This window comes from Ciconia boyciana, chromosome 3 (assembly GCF_034638445.1).
Source record: "Ciconia boyciana chromosome 3, ASM3463844v1, whole genome shotgun sequence".
Lineage (NCBI taxonomy): Eukaryota > Metazoa > Chordata > Aves > Ciconiiformes > Ciconiidae > Ciconia > Ciconia boyciana.
Genome location: NC_132936.1, coordinates 51831339 through 51852794, shown reverse-complemented (window position 1 = coordinate 51852794; position 21456 = coordinate 51831339). Strand labels below are relative to the sequence as shown.

Here is a 21456-nt window from a genome sequence, read left to right as displayed (position 1 = left end):
CCCGGCCATCCAGCCAGTTCTTTACCCAGCGAAGCGTACGCCTGTCCAAGCCATGAGCAGCCAGTTTCTCCAGGAGAATGCTGTGGGAAATGGTGTCAAAGGCTTTACTGAAGTCTAGGTAGACAACAGCCACAGCCTTTCCCTCATGCACTAAGCGGGTCACCTTGTCATAGAAGGAGATCAGGTTGGTCCAGCAGGACCTGCCTTTCCTGAACCCATGCTGGCTGGGCCTGATCCCCTGGTTATCCTCTACATGCCATGTGATGGCACTCAGGATGATCTGCCCCATCAGCTTCCCCAGTACCGAGGTCAGGCTGACGGGCTTGTAGTTCCCCAGGTCCTCCTTCTGGCCCTTCTTGAAGATGGGTGTCACATTTGCTAATCTCCAGTCAGCAGGGACCTCCCCAGTTAGCCAGGACTGCTGGTAAATGATGGAAAGGGGCCTGGTGAGCACATCTGCCAGTTCCTTCAGTACTCTCGGGTGGATCTCATCAGGCCCCAGAGACTTGTGTCTAAGTGGTGCAGCAGGTCACCAACCATTTCCCCCTGGATTATGGGGGCTCCATTCTGGTCCCCGTCCCTATCTTCTGACTCGGGGCGCTGGGTACCCAGAGAACACTTGGCCCTGCTATTAAAGACTGAGGCAAAGAAGGCATTAAGTACCTCAGCCTTTTCCTCATCCTTGGTCACTGTGTTCCCTCCCCCGTCTGCTAGGGGCTGGAGATTCTCCTTAGCTCTCCTTTTGCTGCTAATGTATTTGAAGAAGTATTTTTTGTTGTCTTTTACAGCAGCAGCCAGATTGAGCTCTAGCTCAGCTTTGGCCCTTCTAATTTTCTCCCTGCACAGCCTTGCTACACCTTTGTAGTCCTCCTGAGTTGCCTGCCCCTTCTTCCAGAGGTCATAGACTCTCCTCTTTTGTCTTGGTAACTTTGATTGCATGCTGAATTGATGCTAATGAAACATTACAAAAATTTTGCATATATAATCCCTTAGACATAAACTCTTGACCAAGTCTGAGACTAGGTTTGGACCTAGCTGCACCTACATTCCTCTCTGAGGAGGAGTTTAGAAAGCAAGGGGTCCACTCTGAATGTCATGACTCAATGGGAGGGTCCTCCGGACCCTTTTGTGTTCCTGGTCTCTCTGTGAATCATTCTAACTCGAGTGTAACTCAATTTTCCTTTGTATGTTTCTCCCATGCAGTAATTAACAAGGTGAACCTTGCCATCAAACTTACTGAACCTGGGCAAACCCCTGTTAAACTTTGTTAAATTCCATTGAATTCATTGAACTCTGTCAAAATTATTATCTTACCTCAATAAAACATTGCTGCTTCTCTCTTTTGAGTGAGGTGCGTTCCACTCATTCACGGCATTGGGTAATGGGTGTGATACGATTGGAGATTCCAACTGTATGTTTATATAATCACTTATTTTCAATAACTACGTCTAAATGTTATTTTGAGAGTTAAACTGATTTTAAAATTCTTCAGTAGTGAATTTAGTTCCAGATTAGGCTGCTAATTTTCATAGGCTAGTGCCAAGGATGGTCAGGTCTGTGCCGTCAGACTGAGGAATGTATGGCAAGGGGCACCGGGCAGGGGATTTGCTACAAGGGAGTGACAAACTCTTTTGGACACCCTCCTACAGCTGGCTGTAACAGGGGTTATAGTACACTCAGGTGTAGAAACTCCTACCTGCTTACAGGAAGGTAGGAGCCTTATTTGTAAGGTAGGAAAGAAATTTATTTTCCCAAGCCCACAGGTAGAATTAAATAAAGATTTCTGTCCCCTGGCCTGGTTCTCAGCTAGCTCAGACAGGTTTCTCTTACTACAGAACTTTCTGAGAACAGTTTTAAGCTTATAGTCCAAGAAGGTAAAACATCTAACAAGATCTAGGGGAGAAAGATTAATAAACTGTCAAAAATTGTGACTAACAGGAAGCATCTGCTGTTTCCTCTTAACTAAAAATACAGGATTTTTAATGTTCCAAAAACAGAGCAAAACTTCCCTGTCTGAGGGCATAGCATAAAGCTAAGCTGTGGCTAAGGACACAGAAAAAGTGTCTTCCCAGTCTGGAAATGGAGTTTCTGCAGCGCGCCTCATTCTCCTGCTGCTTTTCTGGGGCGGTCAAAGGTAGACATGAAATTTTCCAAGAAGCCTGAACTGGCCGTTTCCATCCTATGCTCTACCAGACACATGCAGGTACTTGCAGGCACTCTCTCCCTTTTCAAGCAGTAAACACTGCAGTGTGCGTGTGTTAGTGGCTTCATATAGTCACATTTTCAAACGGAGCACTAACCACAACATGCAGATAATCCTGCCTACACACAAAGCTACTTACTTTGGAGAAAGGGCCTGAAAATGTTTGGGGATTTTCCATTCCAAATGCTGAGGTGGTTGTGGTCTTAAGTAGAAGAGGACAAGCAAGGCTGTTACGTACAGTGGCAACCAAAGATGGTGGTGGGGTTAGTCTTTAAAAGCAAGAAAATGGTTAAGTCGCCAGATGCTCCATGAAAGTGGAAAGTGGTGATGGCTGCACAGAGCAGCAGCTGTGCATGACGCCAGGGCAGGAGGAACAAGCCACAGCACTGCCTCCCTCACTGGCAGGTGTGAGCTGCCCTCCTTTGCTGCAGGCTGTAAGCCCTGACGGCACCCGAGTAGCTCCTGCAGAGCCTCAGCCTGTGGCTGCGAAGTGCAGCAGCTCATCCTTGCGCAGCAGCAGCGTCTCGTGCACCTCAGTTCTTGCGGGCTCTAGCAGTATTGGTGACTCGCCCCAAAAGACCACGTGGGCGGGGGATCCCGTCCAAAAGGCCAGGTCGACGCATGGAAGGAGACGGTGTGCGCCAGCACGAGTGAAGGGAACTGAATGGCTGGCTGCTGCGTGGGCCCAGGTGGGACGCTAGTTAAAAAAAAAAACCACAAAGGATTTTCTTTTGAGTCTGTGCTAAGAGATGTGTTGCAGAGCCATCTGCCCCACAAGCAGCAATGAACAGCCCTCCCAAGCAGCCCTTGCCTTTCCATCGGCCCTGTAGGTTCAGTTCAAAACTGTGCATGTCTGTGCGCACGCACCCCACCCCAGATAAAAAAGAGCAGCATGACAGAGGCCAAGTACTTGGTCGCTGAACAGGAATGGGCTCCCAAAGTCAGAAGAGAGCTTCTGCATTGAGGTTTGTTGCAAAGACACCCAAATGGTAGCAGAAGCCGTAAGAATACATCAGAAATTCAGCATTTTGGGGCTCATTCTTGTTACCCACAAGTTTTGTTCAAAGACATGGGCCCGTGCAGCTCCACGGGAGCCACTGCTGGGTTGTGCTGTTAGGTGCTCTGAGGCCTCTGCTGCCCTCTCTGCTCTGCCCAGCACCTCTGAACACGCCTCTCCTGAAGCAGTCGCAGGCCAAACTGAACACGAGGCCAGCGCTCACACACAGCGGCTGCCCCAGCTTTGCGCTCCACTGCAGGATACCCAAATTTGCCCTGTGCTACAGGACACGCTACACAGCGCTCCAGGCCCTTGTTGAGTTTGATCGGTAACGACTGACATAACTAGCTTTTTCTTTGAACAACTCTTAATTGCCTACATATCCACCTTGACTTGAGCAAAACATCAGTTGCAGGCTGCCTTCTGACAGACACTCGGCGCTTGTTAATTCTGAGTAGACCTGCTGACAGGACTTGGCCACGAGGCCTTTTCCACTGCATCCCCACCCTGCGTTACACAGCCTGACGTTTGCGCCTGCCTTTGGCCTTGGTGCAAATGCCAAGAACAAACGCCTCCAGCTCCCTCCCCACAGGGGAGTACTTACCCATCGTCTTTTCTTTAATAGCCCCAAAAAGCAAATCCATTCTTTTTTCCAAGAAACAAATGGGGCATTGAAGCCATTTATCTTCTCCCTCAACTTCAGCTAAAATTAAAATGGCAAAAGAAGGAATGATAATTGAGATCTTTTTGAGCTCAGCAGAGCTGCCACTGGAGCCAAACTCTATTGAACTGCTGAGCAGTTTTCTCTCCTGCAGATTGCAGCGCTGGAGGCTGCCACGTGCGCTCCCAAAGCGATTCGCTGCAGGGCTGAGCCTTGCTGGTCACAAGAAATACCTGAGCTGCTGGGACAAAAGGAACATTGCGAATTTCATTACCTTCATTGAAGTTTCCTCCTCACCACTCCCAAAACCTGGACCATGAAATCTCCCCACCCCTGCCCTATCAACAGTAAAGTCCCTGAGAATACAGAAGCAGCGACCTACATTAGGAAAAAAAAAATTTCCCTGCCCTTCTACCACTGCTCTACTTCCCAGCCTCCTCGCCTCATCTCCTCACCTGGAAGCAGAGGTCTGGGCACTGCCAAAGGTACAGCGGTGCCACTGAGGGAGTTCTGAATTGCTGCCTCAGAAAAACAAATTCCTCCAGCCTCTCTGCAGGGATTGCCAGGCTGGAGACTTGCTTTCCTGGCGCACACAGCACAGTGCGAGGCTACTGACCCTCAGGATCAGAGCCGGGAGCCCGGCAGCCCCTGCACAGCGGTCTGTTCTTAGTAATCTGAGGTCAGAGAAGAGACAAATAGGTCAGGTCTGTAAAGCCTTCAGTAGGTAACTGAACTGTTAATGCTTGAGGCCAGTGATGCACCTGCTGAGCTAAGCCATGGGCTACAAGCAAGGACTTCAACACACTGAAAGGATGAAAACTGAGCAATAAACAAGCCAGCAGCAGTCAGAAGGAACGTGAAGGATGCAGAGCCCCATGGATGGAGACACGAGCCCAGGGGAGACAGCTGGCCAAGACAGTCTGAGAAGTACAGGCACACAGGCGGCTCCTGGGAGTGTGGGAACAACTGAAAGAAGAAGAACGCACCAGAAGCGTTCCCACAAGCACCAAGGCAGGAGCTGGGATACCCCAGCCACACAGGATCAGGTAAAGAAAGGGGGATCTCCAAAGGGAAGGGGAGCAACTTTCCCCTGAGCATTGACAGCTTTCAATCTGAAGAGTGAAGCTTATGGTATGACACAGCAGAACGCCCCAATAGCATCTGGGTTACTCTGTCGCAGAATTTCATATCAAGTAAAAGCGTGTCAAAGTCTGTAGGTAAGATGTGGCTCCTGTCATGTAACATTCTTTTATACTGCACAGCATTTTTGGTACCGCAGAGGTCCAGGTACTCAGTGGTAATTTACCTTTTAAAAATTAAAAGTTCAGCAAATAATTTTGTTTCATTTTCCCAGCCAAGAAACTATGCAATTAATAGACAAATCACACTGAACAGCTGCTTGATCAGCTCAAATATATCGTAAAAAGTAATTACACATGCAAAAATTTCACACAAGCTTCTTAAAAGACAGTATCCAGTATATAAATGCCAGGCTTTACTGACTTTTTAAAAATTAACTTCCCATGCTCTCCAATGTGCTTACCAATGGCAATGTACAGGTACATTAGAAATATAAAGCTGTACAATCTACACCACAAAAAAAAAAAAAAAGACTGATTAAAATGGAGTAATAGTCATAGTTGGAAGAAAGGAGTGATGGCTTTGAATTCTGTCAAGAAGTTTTTCTGCCACAGGTTTGAACTCTCCTTCCCAATATAGTTTGTTGTAGTCCCTTAAATCTCTGTCGAGGCTGTAATCCAACGCTAGTTCTTCATCTGTAATCAAGGAAAATATCATCATCAGTTCTGAATAAAACTATATCCAACCATGTATTTTTTTGACCACAGCACATACAACTTATCAGTTGTGTACGTTGATGGCTTAAAAACAACTCCGTGTTTAACTAAGCATCACTGTCTGAGGGACTTAGTTTTAATTGAAAATAAAGACTGTTACGGTCAGTAAAACAGTAAGAAGGGTATGGCAGGCTCTATTATTTGTACACCTCACAGGTGTAGCTAAACTGTGTCTCCGAGATCAAGCATTTACTGTGACTGTCAGCCTGGAAACTACTCAGGTTCTAACATTACTCACAGCAGGTTTGCTAATGTAAGTAATCATATTCATCCAACTACAACTATATTTTTCCTGTCACAAATTGCTTTGCTGATCTGGTTCATGAAGACTTTTTCAAACTATATTTACTATCATACTTAAAGAACATGAACCATGCTGGTTACTGTATTACTGATGCCCTCCCTTCCTCACAAACTTCATAAATAATAGGGCACTCTTAATAGAGACAAGTAATGTTAGGAATGAAAGGAAGTCATCACTCGTTATTCCCCCTCCATTTTGCCTGGCATTGGATGTAGCAAAGAAACAAACCCTGACAGAAAAAAGAAATCATTCTGCAACCAGAAGCATGCTCCTGAATCGGGAATCTACAAACACAGCTGATAATGCTGAACAAATGTTTTCATACAGCTTAACAGAATGGTATTTGACAGCCTTTAGGCTGTAAAAAGTACTTGTAAAAAGTAATTACACATGCAAAAATTTCACACAAGCTTCTCAAAAGACAGTATCCAGTATATAAATGCCAGGCTTTACTGCTTTTTTAAAAATTAACTTCTCATGCTCTCCAATGTGTTTACCAATGGCAATGTACAGGTATATTAGAAATATAAAGCAATCTACACCACCAAAAAAAAAAAAAGACTTATTAAAATGGAGTAATAGTCACAATAGGTCAAACGGACCTAAAATGAAGATACAATCCTGCACCCAATGGGCAGTGTGACTTATCTTTGTCCTAGACTATGAAAGAACAGCGGATTCAGATCTGTCAAATAAATAGCTCTGTAAGGGAGCTTACTGCACATTCACAGCAGGTAAAAGACAACTTGGAGCTGAAGAGAAACTTCAGTTACCTACATTTTGAGTCAAACTTTGTGTAGAAAAGAGACGCTCAAACAGCAACTATTCCCATTTAAAAGAATGCCAGGGTGCCTATGCAGAGCATATGGCCTGAGCTGCAACAGCTATAAAGGAAGAGACGACATTACTCTTGCCTGGAGATGGGCTCCATTTCATAGAAAGTTACCGGTAACTGCCAACAATACTTGACTTCTATGTCACTACAGTGTTTCTGAATTACCAAAATTAAAGAGATGCTGATTGCGAGGTAGATTCTGAAAGGGGTTCCACATAAACAGAAGATTATTTAGAGGCTTTCTGTAATAAAATGAAGAGAAAAAACCCATTCTTTCAAGAAGGAATACATGTCACATCTCTGCCGGAAGAAACCCTGTAATCAATCAGAGATAAAATCCAGCCTCAGACATCAGATCTATATTTGATGGTATCATAGGATAATTTGGGTTGGGCAGGACCTCTGGAGCAGAGCCACCGTAGATCAGGTTGCTCTGGTCCATGTACTGTTGAGTACTGAACATCTCTGAGGATCGAGATCCCACAGCCTTTCTGGGCAGCCTGTTCCAGTGCTTGACCCCTGCCATGGTGGGAACTTCTCTTCCTAATACTTAATTGGAATTCTTCTTATGGCAATTTGTGCCCGTTAGCTCTTGTCCTATCAATGGCACAGTAGCCCAACATATGTAAAATGAATCTCAGCAGCACAGAAGTGAGAGATCCTGAAGAGGAAGATAAGGGATTATGGGTTTTTTTTTCAGGCAAAATTGCTTTGCCTATTCCTGAAATGATTTCTCTACCCAAATTAACTATCTTCTAACACAGAGCAAGAGACATTTCTCCCTTTCAGTAGACAGCTGTGCCCCCCAGAAGTTGATTGAATGTTTATGGAATTACTGAGGTCAGGAATTTCAGCCTACAAGACCAAGGGTCAGAACCAGTTCAAAAGCTGAAGTGTTGAACCAAAACAGTAAATTTCCCAAAGCAGAATGTGAGTAACACTGGGGATCAGCGAGGATCAGTGTCCCACATGCAAGCTGTGCGTCCTCAGATAATTTAATTTTCCCATGACCCTCCTCAAAACTAGTAAAATTGAGTCCTGGCCAAACAGCATATAAACTGGCTGCAAGCCCAGGAACAGGAGAAGCACACTGGGTCTGCATGCTATGGGGAAAGCTGAAAACTAGAGTACAGACTCTAGTCTGCAAGGGCTACCCATCCCTATAACTCCAACAAGACATGGGCCAGGAGCCTTGGGAGCTAGTATCGTGCCATGTAAAAGTTCACATGTACTGAGACTCCAAAATAATCTCCTCTAATTGATAGTGGAGGTAAAGGTGACGAGAAAAAAAGTCTGGAAAAGAGAGGGAAGCAAGGAGATTTCACTGAATGACCAAACAGGAGAATGTTCTCAAGACAGAGGCTCATCTCCACTGCTACTCCTGAGGTACCAGGGCAAGGCAAAGCTGCTGCCAGGGCCCTGGAAACACCAGCCTCCAGGAGCTCTGAGTCAATAAAGTGACATGAGACTCACGAACAGCTGAAAGAAGGCAAATGACGGTGCCGTTGGAAAGCAGTGCCACTGCGTCTCAGGCTGCTGGGATCAGGCAGGGAAAAAGAAAAACAAATGGCGCCTTTTGTCCAGCCTTTCTGGGGTCCAACATCTTTTCAGGCTATTTCCTCTCCCTTTTGGCTCCCTCCTATCTTCTGTCATCTTGTGCCACGTAGGGGAAAGAAAAATAAAGGGGAGGAGGCCAAGCACAGCAGGTGAAGTGAGGTGTCTGCTGTGCCATGCTCCACTTTTTCTGCTTCCTGAGGGCATGCTGATGCTTAAGTACAGTCCACTGACTGTCAGCAGTTGCCTCCTGCTTCCTGAATGATAGAATCGGAGCAACGTGGGTTCAAGGCTGTTACTGGATACAATGAGAGGAGGAAGATGTAGGATAATATTAACCAGCTGCTATTACTAAAATTTGTTGGCTCTTAACACACTGAGAAACCAGATCTAATGAACAGGATGCGCTTTTTCTACAGCTACTCTTCTAACTACAGTGTGAAGAAAGACTAGCCTTCTGATTTAATTCTGACCTATTTTTAATTAATTGTCATTACAGTTGCATTACAGTTGCAGTTGTAACTGCAATTGCAATTGTACATGAACTTCCAGTTCACAAAGCCTGTACTAGCTAATCAGAGTTCCAATTACTACTCAACCTGGACTCTGCAGTCAAATTAATTGCTGGAATAAGCAGTGTTAAATGCAGAGGAAAAAATAAGTAAGAATTTTCCAAAACAAAGATATATATTCCTTGCTGCATGCCAGAAAATTCATGCATGAATGTGGCTGTAAAGTTTGCAGTTCTTTTGCAGAATGTTAAAAAGTGCACTAATGATCTTGAAACACTGAGTATTTTCAGATAAATAGATGGAATTACTGCCCACATTAAGATATGCTTTATCATAGCAAGGAATGTAATGCACAGTGATTACAACAATGAATAACAGTAATTCTGCTGTAACTGGAAAAAAATCCTCACAAATCCACCCACTTTTCTGATTGTCTAAAACCAAAAGAACCACGGAGATCTCACTTTCTATCTGGGTCTGACTAACATGCAGCCTTCTCCACAGCAAGCATACATCTTTTGTAAAATTCCAATTAAAACCAAATCAAAATTAGTTAAGTTTTGCTTTGATTTCATTTACATTTTAAAGATTTTTTTTTTTAAAGATGATTGCAAATGACCTTACCCAAAATAAAATCGCAACCAAAGCAGCGCTCTTAAAATAAAGGAGGAAAATTAAATATAGTGACTATAGGACTATTACATAGCAATTAAACTCTGTAAAATCGTAAACGTGCAGATAAAAAGATCCAACTGGGTAAGTGAATCAGGGTCTTAACATTCCCTTGTTAAGGGACACCTTCCAGCCTGTATTTGTGGAGGAGCACACCCTCCCCTAGCTTTAGGGAGCAGATGAGGAACTGTCAGGATGTTGTCCTTGCCCACAAGGAGATTGTGGTGAGAAAAGAAGGGCGGCCAAGGGACTCTTGTCACAAGCAGCAAGCAGCTTGTTGTACCACAGAGCCCTCCGACTAAGGGGAAAAGCCACACTCCCCAGACCGCCCGGTGTGTGCTGTGCAGTAACCAGGTGCATCACAGCTGAGCCCCCGCTTCTGTCAACACCTGCAATGACCTTTGAGGCCAGAAGGGCCCACATCCAGTGACAAGTATGTTTTGTGCTGAAGGTCTACGGGATAGCTGGCTCAAGCAGACAAAAAGGCAGCTGGTGAAAAGCATTAGTGGCATGCTAACCAGCCAAACTAGAGTGGGGAGTGACAGCTGCCAATTCCACCTTGGCAATCTGTGAGATCTGAGGGAATGTGCTGAATGACAATAGACCACTCTGTTGCTGGGTAGTCTACACCAGCCAGCCACTTAAAGCTGCATGACAGACTTCCCACCCAAACTAATACTGCTTTGATTTTGCTCCTTCTATTTCTCTTATTAAGGAAAAGAGACCAAGATTATGAATCTCACCTAAGAGTGATGTGAGCAGCACCAGCAACGTGTCGGTATCTTCTCCAAAGCATGAGGCCGCACTTGTGATGTTTTCACTGTAGTTCCACAGGGTTTTGCATATCAAACAAGCCAGCTGCCAGTCAGCCGGCCCAAAGTCTCGTAAACAATCAACTAACCTGTCGGTATCAAACAAAAAGTGGTTTGCTCCATGTAGTTTTCTCCTGAGCCCTTCAAAATCTAGGCAGTCTAGAAATGTATGCAGACTCCATGAAAGTTTGCAGGAAAATTCTACATTAATAAACTTAAGATGCTACTTTCTTCCTCAGTAACTTCCCCCTTTTCATTTAGTCTAGTTCCCTAAAGATGTGAACATGCCTTTTGTCTACACACATGTGAGAATGCCTGCCTGCATCTGTCCATCCCCTGTAACTTTTTAACCCAACTAACCAATTTCAATCACATATGTCACAAATGTAACCATCTCAAAGACACTAGAATTCCAACAAATTTCATGACGATCTGTGACTGTTCCAAATCTGTGGCTACCACTAGAACAGAGATTGCAATGGGAGCCAAACCTTATCAGGCACCACAAATTCATCTGGAAAAGATGGTAGGAATGCAGAAAAAGCTTCAGTCAGAATGTCCAGCTTACTACACATCAGAGGATCTGACCAGAAGACAAATCCACAGGAATCTGGTACTTCCATGACTCACAGAATTACCTCTTACGTTCAGTGAAGTCTGACTGTTTTGCAGATCTCGCCCCTTCTTGTGTTTCCTCAGCCTGCACTCCCAATGGACTCCTCTCAGAAATGCCAGTTTATTAAGGACCATTAGGTTCTTGACCTTTCTTCTAATCTCACTTCCTTGCAAGTACCAAATGCAGGCTAGATCAAAAGCAGGACTCTGAAATTAAGCTATAACTTTTCTGCCCGCACCAGCTTACGTACAGTAGCCATCCAGAGTTCCAAACAGCAGTGTTCACAAGTCCTGGGGCAGCAGAAGTAAACATTATTTTTCACCTGCTGTCCCTAGTGACCTCTCTAATAGTAATCCTTCACTGCTGTTCTCTTCCCCGACCCTACAACCCCCTCTTTCCCTCACTTCTCTACTTCACTGTGAGATTTATAATCTGGTGATTAGTGAAGGGAACACAGGATAACTATTACATTCAGGTATGGCTGAAAATAGCAGTAATTGAAAAGCAACCAAAAAGAGGTTTGCTTTTTCTCTCCTCTCTGAAGGCAGTCATTGTGGAAGACTGGGAGGCATCTAACGAAAAGCCAAAAGAACTTGCCCTAATTTTTCAAAGTTTAACTCTCTGATGAGACTAATTCCATGTTTTATTAGGGCCACTATATATTGGTACAATAACCTCATTTCCAAAAATCCACAGAGCTGGTTTGGCACAGTCAGGATGACCTCCTTAACAATCACTTCTAAATTCTCTAGATTTGTTCCATACTGTTACTGTTTTTCCTTCCTTCTTCACAAATTTTCAGACAGAGTACAGAAAATTCTATATTCTGTATGATTCTATATTCTACATAACATTCTATATTCTATATAATAGAAATTCTATATAATAGAAATGTCTCACATTTATTATTCAATTTGCCTGTAACTTATTATTATTCTTCTTTTTCAGCTTTATATTTTGTAAGTTAACTAGAACATGGGAAGGAAGGATCAGCAGACTATGCATTGTTTACATTGTATAAAAAAGTAATTATATGATGTATGAACAGGAAAGCATTTCAAAGCTAGGTTCCATAAATGTGGGTTGTATCAACTGCTTTACAAGCATAGGAACATGATCTTTCATGTTGCTCCAATTAAGCTGGATCCGCTATTATCTGAACATCAAAGCCACAAGTGTTGCATCCACAGTGGTTTTTCAAGATCTAATACCACTTACAGTACAAGTGCCTTAAACCTGAACTCTCAGAGAGAGGCGTCTCAGGAGCTATTTATTCTCTGCCGAGCACAGCTACATCAGATAGTTCTCCCAGCAGTACTAAGTAGTTACAAAATTGCAGGAGACCATGTGGGGTATCATAGTTCTTGAAGTAATCTTCATACTTACAACAGATACACATTAATGGTGCCTATTAACTGTAGCCCACATAGGATCCAGTTAAGTCAAGCATAGCAGCTATTGCAAAGCCATGTTTTAGTTGCTTTGTCGTATGGTACTCTCCTCTGCTGGGTGTATCAGGAGGATCTTTGGGAAATTATTCTATGGTTCTTGGCTCTGCAGTAGGCTAAACCACTGTAATGCTTTTGCAAAAAACATATGAAAGAATATGAAAGGCTTTTTCTTGAAGAACATTAGATGCTGAATATCTATTAAGTATGTATCTTTATTAGAAGTTATTGGCTCCAATAAAAAAGAATCTGATTGAAACTCTTTGGCCAAGCTACTGAAACTTGCCTTTTTCGTAAGCATAATCAGGAACTTACTTTCCAATTCCTCCTTCTTCCATCAGAAGAGCTCGTTTGTTCTTATCTACTGTGAGATTGAGCAGAACTCCACAGGCGGAAAAACAGACATCCTGGTTCTTGGCATCAAGTAAAGCAATCATGAACTTGTATACTGGATTGTAAAGGAAACAATATTACTGGGAAGACGGACTTATCATACAAGTGGCATTACAACATACTTATTAAACACGTATACTTAGAAAGCAGCCAAATGCAGGATACCCTACCCAAAAATTTAACCTTGTAGCATATTACTGTGACATTTGTAGAACAGTCATATGAGCCAGAGTAACAGCCATTGTTATATCATGCTGAACACCAGCTTTCTTCGAAGTGACACACACAAAATTCTAGTTATAAAAATACATCAAAGTAATGTGAAAATCCAATCAGAAGAGATTAAGTTCATCAAACTGAATTACAGCTTATTTCTTAAAACTATCACCCTCCTTTCAGTCGCACAGTCAGCAGAAATTGCCAGGATTTGGCATTTGGCACTCAGAGAGGGAAGTTCTTACCCCCGTGAGTGGCAGGGTTGCCCTAGACTGCACCAAGTCCAGCTGGGATTGCTGCAGCCTGGGGCTCCTGTGCGAGACAGGCAAGGAGCAGACGCTGGACGTGCAGCACCTCGCAGCACTTGCTGACGCTGAACTCGGTAGGCAGTGGAAGGCTACCCCAGCGAGGGAGTCAGTCTTGCCGAATGGAGAGGCAGCCTCCCAGCGCTTCCTGTGCTTGGCGTGCTGACACCACAGTCTCTCCAAGGTGGAAAATTCAGTTCTTTAACTGAGACAGCTCATCAGCAACCAGCTACTAAGTGTCAGTTCTCCCTCTGCAGATACCTGCTCCTCCAAAAGTGGTGATATGTCCACCCTTGAAAGAAGGGGTTATATATTCTGGCATATCACCTCACTTTGAGCACTGACAGGTAGATACAAAAAATTTATGGTGAACTGATGTTTAATTAAACCTATGACACGCCTTCTGTGGATAGCAAGGAGTTGCCATTTTTCCCAAAGCTCTTTAGACACCCAAAGCAAAAGGACTTGAGAAGACTTGTATCCTACTTCACCCAGAGGGCAAATAGGAGGTCTCTTTGTTGAGGCAGTCAAACATCTTAAATGCATGTTACAAAGCGCTAACAAGCTGTCAAACATGGGAATCAAAAACCTGTGATTATGAACCTAAATGAGAATTAAGTTGGATTTTAATTTTATATCATACCATATCACTACCAACTTGATAAATTGAAGGAGTGAAGGGAAATTTCAAAATTATAATCTTTAGGAAAAACAGAGGTTTTGTAGTATTTACCTTTGTGAAGGCACACCATGGCACATTTTTCCTACTGCAATATTTCCATTTTAAAGAAACTGAAATAAAATGGTGTTTATAATGACTACTATTGGATTCTAACGTTTGCCTAATTTGCAAAACATCAGAGAAGATTGCTTCTACCCTTTAACTGAGACAGCTCATTAACAGTCTTTCCTTTTTAGAACTATGGACATTTAAAAACAGGACTCCAACAAATGCAAAACTCACTCACTCTTTTTCTGTATGATGAAGTCACAGATCTCATGATACTGGGAAAGATTGCCAAAGACTCTGACAGCCTCCACAACTCCATCCATATTGTTGCTCATTAACAGCTTTAAAAGCACTATTGGTTTGCAGAGAAATGAAATAAAAACAATTACTTGTATATCACAAACATGTGCTTGGCTTTTTATCAGTAAATATTAGAATGCAAGCAGCAACAGCAATAAATGTAATAAATGGGAACAGTTATCTATCTGTCCAGTTGCAGTGAAGGGGGTGAGCTGATGGTAGAACAAGAGCTAAATTGTGTAGGGCTTTGAAGATGAGACAAAGAGCTCCAATATGGGGCTAAATGCAAAGGAACAAATGAGGAGTTATGAAGATAGCCTGAGCACAGTTGTAATAATGGGAGACAGTTTTGCTATACAGTTTTGAGTGGACTCATGTGAAAATCCAGGAAGACAAAGAAGAAAAAAATGTTGAATATATAAGAGAATTGATTTAGATCCTGAACAGATGGTCTTATGGTGGGATGTCTCCTAAAACTCAAATTATTTTCTGACATTAGCTCTATTTTCTCTCAGTGCTGCTATAACAAGCAAACACATTTTCTCTAAACAGCTACTTAATATTGCCCCTGGTCTGAACCATTTACTTGCTTGCTGCTTTCCTGCTTAGCAGTTTCACATATGATCAGCGTGTAACTTCAGCAGATAGAATGAGACCTTAAGCATTTCCTAGGAAGAGCTACTATCATGTAGGTTTTTGGTGCACAGCAAAGGAGTGATGTTACAGAAGTTACATTTATCAGTCTTCTGTGAGTATGAAGTGAACCACTGAAATCAGTCCATCATATAAAGGACTCAAATCAGTCAACCCTTAACCCTTCTACCACAGAAAAGTGAGAGAAAAAAATATAGAAAAGAGATTGGCTTCATTCCCATTACTTCCGTCTTTGAATGTTGCAATACTGAACATGCCTTGAACTTGTCTTAAGAGACATCTGAAATGATTATTTTTTGTCTTTGGGATCCACCACTTGTATGAAACAGCAAATATTCTCAAAATGTCTCCTGGAGGAGGAAGCCTGCTGGTCTTCCATCAAAAGGTTTTCTCTCTCGTCAGTTCAGGCAGAGGAAAGGTTATGGGACTGGTTCCACATGCTAACAATAAAAATAGGAGAGGGAGAGCAAATGGGACAGGCAGAGAAGTAATTTGTTTCCACATTTCTCTGACTAGCAATAAGAGACAGCTGGCTTATGGGTGATAAAATGACTCGTGACAGAACAGCATACTGTTACCTAGAGAGAATATGAAGTCTACCAGTCAGGGCACTAGGTTGACAGCCAGAATATTTTTTCCTACTCCTCATTCTACCTGTTGTGTGAACTTCAGGCTCCGTCTCTCCCCCATGTCTTGTCTATTTAGACAGAAGTTATGCAAGACATAGACTTTCTACCTTTTGTATAACATTAACACAATGAGTCCTAGAACTCAGACACTGTTACTACACATAACTAAAATATGACTGTTGTCCGCGCTGTCAGAGGGGAGAGAATCACACAACTCCTATGCTGCCAATGGATTTATAAGCCAGAAACAGACATAAATCAGATTTGGCAGGTCTAGAAGGTACTAAGAAGAAAAAAACTTTCTTGCAATACTCTGATTAGAAGTAAAAAGCAACATGATTATTTTGGCTCAGGCATATGGATTTTGAACAAGTCTAGCAAAAATTGCTAAACAGAAAACAATATGGTAAATTCCTTTGGGGAAGAAAAGAAGAGGTTTTGTCAACAGCCTAACTATTTTCACACAAGTCATAGAATTATGTTCCAAGAGAATAAGAAATCATTATGGGAAGAATTTAGCCCTATGAACTTTATATTCCTGCAATATGATACCACAAAACACTATCAGTGTCTTTATTTTCTGTAGTGTCAAAATATAGCATGAATATCTTCCACTTTCAAAAAGCTATACAAAAAGTACTAGTTTAAAAGTCCTTACTTTCAGCAATGTGTAGCTTCTTGTCTTGAATAGCAGAACTCTTCACTTTGTAGTAGGATAAATTGTTCATTGTTGTTGCAGCATTGATGACCAACTCCTCACAGTCATCAACTGACTTGTATTCTGATAGTAAAAAAAACAAAAAACAAAAAACAAAAAAACCCACACCCAGAACATATGTATATGTAGATACACACACGCACATGAGTTAACTTAGCAGTGCATCATATCTCAGAAGCAAAGTGAATCATAGTTTACATGGCCACTATTACAGACAACTATTCTGTTTTTCAGTAACATGGCAGAAGCTAACAGGAACAGTTGATCCAAAAATGGCAATACAAAGTCACTCTTTCCAACTTTTCATCTACAGAAATCATTGTGACTAAGGCAACATGGTTTAAACTCTCGTTAGTTAAGACATTTTGCAGATCCTGTTTGCTGTTTTAAGATGGAACTGAGGAGAATCCACATGCAGAAATAGGCCTGTGTGACAGACACAGAGAAATACCAATGACTATTATACTGAAATGTCAGGTACCATGAAAAAGGGCGGGGGGGGAGACTTCTTTAACAATATTTGAAAGATTCTCTCTCTCAGAGTTCCTGACAGAATGTTAACCAGTGTAAAATTACACCAGCAAGTCTGAAAGTTGTGTATACTGATTTATCTGAGGTTTCTGGCCTCAGAAATCAAGAGTGAAGGAAATAAGAGAGGTAAGTTCATAGGGAGAGAGAACATTTTGTAGTAAACTAACTGATACAGTGCTCAAGAAGAGGGGAGGGTGGCAGAGAGAAGCTTTGAGGCTCAAAAGCGCTTACACAATGATTATGACAGTTCCAACCCAGGAAGCTCCTACAGGGTTTAAGACAGAATGGACAAAGTTGTGAGTCTGCCTTCTCTAATCCCCCACGGCTGGTGCGTAAGACTGGTAAACTAGCATAATCAGGTTGATTGTCTCTACATAATATTTAATGTTCTCATCACACACTAAAATATACTGAGTTCTTTGAGATGTATCTTGTCACTGCCAAACTCCATTATGGGGAGAACAGACTGCCCAGTCCTAGTGTGTAATTAGATTTACAAAGGGATGGGTAAGTGGCAAAGGAACTGCAGTCCTAAGCCTCCATTTGGAGGGAAAGGGACACTCTCTTCCACCTGAAAGAGATAAAGGTTGGAAATCTGAAAAAGAAGAAAAAATAAGGGGAAATTTTTCGAGGAGGTTGAAAGTTATGGGTGCAGGGAACAAAAGAATACTTAATCCAGAACAGTCACAAAACCTGCAAACCTTACAAAAAAGCCCAACACCAAACACATTTATGTAGCACCTGATAAGAACAGACTTCCCTTATATATGAACTCTCAGTGGGATATATTTAAAATAAAATTTGTTTGCTTATCCTTAATGATCATATCTGCAAATCCGATCACTAAATTAAACACTCTACATCTTTCCCCAGACACTGAAAAGCCAGTACCAAAGCAGCAATGCTTCCACTGTCTCAAACAGGCTTTCTACATAAAACAGTTTATGAATATCAGCAGATTGACTTTATTATTTTAGCAATGGAACCGATTTAGTTATGGCTCAACCTAGATAAGAAGGTCAAGTAGAAAAATCCTAAACTGTCCTTACAGACTGAACAAAGATAACAAACACAACATAGATTTTATTACCTAGTACTGTAACAAGTAATTCTACAACACGATGGGCAGCTGCCAGGGCTGCTCCTACGCTGGGATGAATGGAGAGATTGGCCAGCACTCTTATCAGTTTTATCAGAACATCTTCTGCTTCTGAAGGATGCTTTGGGTGTTTTTTTCCTTCCCCTCCTCTTTCATGGTACCATTTCTGGGCATTCAAATCAAGCTCATGGTAGGTTTGGAATAATGATATCAAGGTGTTAATGCTTCCTTTTTCTTTAAAAAATTGCTCACGGGCCTCGTTATTCTTTGCTGTTAAATTACCAAGAATGAAGATGATACGGATAACCAAATCCTGCAATAAAATAAATAAACCATATTATAAAGAAAACATCAGAAGCTATTAGCTGCTTAAAAAGAAGATAATACTTAATTTGCTTCATAATTCAGTTAACAGCAGGTCCTGAACAACTGAAGGAATGCCAAATACAGCAACTAGAAATAATTTTTATGCTACTATTTTTCATAACCCGGTTTACAGAAGAAATCAAAAACATTTGACAGAACTAGTATAGCATTGGGATAATTACTAATGGGATATACTTAGTGTAGGTCATCTATTTTTACCAAGCCCACAGTAATCTTAAAACATCTTAAAACAGCACTTTATATAACCAGAATAATTGTATGGGCCAGAGCTTACTAATCTTTCAGGTAAGCAAGTGTCAGCTGTGATGGCCAAAGACGGCCACCTTCTCGTCTTCTCTAGGCCTGTTATGCATCATAGAGGTTAAACTACTTTCCCTTGATTTGTTATTGTTAAATCCATGTTAGCTCTTACTCATTTCCTTGTTAAGTCAAATTGCTTACAGATAGCTGAATTATTTGTTCCAGATTTTTACCAGAAATGTAATCTAAACTGACCGGTCTGTTATTGTCCAGTTCCTCCTCTTTCTCCTTTTAAAGACAGGTGCCCTACAACCTTGCAATCCTACATAACTTTTCAAGAATCCCAGAGACATTACCCTTTCTGTCCTTTTGTGAGCACCAAAGGGTAAATTTCATCAGGCCTAGCTGGTTTGAAGATGCTTAAATATGCTCCAGCTCATTTTTTAGTGATAACTCAGGCTGAACTGGAGATTAATAATTTGATCATACTTAACCCTTTCAGAAAAAGAAGCAAAAAAAGTCATTCCACACTTCACTGCTCACAGTGGCATACGTCAATAATTCTCATCTTCTGAACATTGCAGCAATTATTTCCTTATTGTCTTCTCACTATTAATGTACTACAGAAAGCTTTTGTGTTTCTTTTTATGTCCCCTTCTAGTTGCATCTCATTTTGTGCTTTGTTTTTTTCTGATTTTGATTTTATGTGTTCTTGCTACCCTTTTATTCTTATCATTGCTTATCATGAGACCTACTTTCTATTTTTATACTGTATCTTGAGATCTTATGATTTAACCAAGTTGCTCTCTTAAAGCACTTTCTATCCCTGCCCTTCAGTGGGATATAGAATTGCATCTCTTGTTGCTTCACTTTGGTCATACTGAGAAATAGCTTTTTGTGACAAGACTAGTGGATCCTAACTGAATGGCATTCAACAACATCCCCATCTTTTTCTTACCCATCTGTATGGAAGAAGAAAAAAAATAAATTCTGAACGTCTGAACTAACCCAAGTATAAACTAATTAAAACATTTGCCTCTGTCACTTGCATCAAAACCTACTCATTTCCAAAAAAAACCATCCATAGCTTTATCTTAACAGTACAGGTGAAGTAACGGCATTTCTTCCAGTACAGCACGGCCATCTACGCTTAGCTGCTAAACTGCTGTACTTGCACTAACCTAGAATTTTGCTAAACCATTTACATGCTGTTTTTCTTCAAATATAATGGTTATATTCACAGATATTCTAATCCTCCCTGGTATTAATAATGTAAGTTAACCAGGCACAGTCCAACTTGTTAAAGTATACATACTAATACTGAAGGAAAAAAGATGTGTAAGCAGTGAGCAGAAAGAATCCTTCTTTCATACATGCCTTCATCAACAAGTTTCAGGTCTTAAACTTCTGCCACAAGACATCAGCAATAACATCCTCCTAGGGTCAAGAAGATTAATGCTATCCCTGAATATGAGAAGCAGGCAGTCTCTTAAGTGAGGAATAGGTTCTCGCATCCATGTGTTTAATATGATCACTTCCACTTTTTTTTAACTAGGCATCATATTTTTGCTAGCATCTAAATGTCATCAAGACTAATTTTTATGAACATTCTTACTGACTAACCACTAAGAGCTTTCACCTTTGCTGGCACAACCCCCAATTCACAAAGGCTGTAAGAATTTGAAACAAACAACAGATGAATCAGAAGAGAGAACTGAAAAAAGCAGGCAGTCTAGTTTGACTCGTTTATATTGACTTTCTAATTTTGGTCAAAACAGTATCAGCCCAGCAACAGCTCTACCCAATCAGAAAACAGACAAACAGGTACCGTACAGCAATCAACTGATATTTTGAGAATTGTGATCTCAACTGTGCTTTCCACCTACAGGCTAGCAAAACAAACTTATAAAATACTTCTTTTTAGCTAAGCACATCCGGTTTTAATAGCATATTACCAAAGTTTCATTATCTTCCAGTGGAAATTTAACTACCAGAGTAAAGAGAAAAGCTGGTACATCTTCTCCTGAGTAGTATAATACTCAAGGGTTTGTATTATTTTTGGCTATTTTTTTTTTAAATGCTCATGGGGTAAGCACTGCAAGAGTAAGAAACATCAGCTTAGAATTGCTCTGTAAAGAAATACATGTAAAGATGAATGGCATTTTGAAACTGCTTGCAAGACTAAACCTGTACAAGGCCCATGGGCCTTTCTCTACATAACAAAAAAATCAGTATAATAAATGAGATTATTATGCATCTCCTAATGTTTGGAGTATTAACCGCATATGGAATTTCAGACATTCTTGCACACTTACAGAAAAATTACATTTATCAGATTAGTTTATACAATATGGAGGTTTTAACATGTATGGCACTAAAGACAAACTAAAGATAGGAATTACACTCAGTTATTTCATCTTTTTATAAAGAGGCACTCATGTGAGACATGCTGTCCAGAGAGTATACCCAAACCTGATTAGAAGGTTATATATGAGACCACACAGCTTCACTTACACAAACAAATTTGAAGAAACGTATCAAGAAAAGCTTGAGAAAGAGAACTGATTTTTTTATTTGCTTCCAATCTGTGAAGAAACTGTGATGTTTTTGTTTTTAAAGCGGTAATGGCACCACATACTCCATCAGCATTTAACTCTTATTTTTCTGACAACTGGAACATATACATTTGATCACTGATATGAAAGATTTATTTGCTTATCTACTTCTAAAAATCTATTCCTTGCACTGCCCTAGTAGCAAAGGTACCCGATGTACTTGCTGAGT

General features: G+C 41.3%; 1 protein-coding gene across 3 annotated transcripts in view; it reads right to left on the bottom strand.

Moving 5' to 3' along the window:
* Positions 1–5126: 5126 nt before the first annotated feature.
* Positions 5127–21456, bottom strand: part of ARMC2 (armadillo repeat containing 2) — a 69316-nt gene continuing 52986 nt past the window's right edge. For all 3 annotated transcript variants that reach the window (XM_072855622.1, XM_072855625.1, XM_072855623.1), the window contains 6 exons: positions 18037–18358; positions 16356–16478; positions 14353–14466; positions 12786–12918; positions 10338–10495; positions 5127–5636 (listed from right to left, as the gene is read on the bottom strand). In XM_072855622.1, coding sequence (XP_072711723.1) covers positions 5479–5636; positions 10338–10495; positions 12786–12918; positions 14353–14466; positions 16356–16478; positions 18037–18358 — 1008 coding nt within the window. In that variant the 3' untranslated portion in view covers positions 5127–5478. The remainder of the gene's footprint in view (positions 5637–10337; positions 10496–12785; positions 12919–14352; positions 14467–16355; positions 16479–18036; positions 18359–21456) is intronic.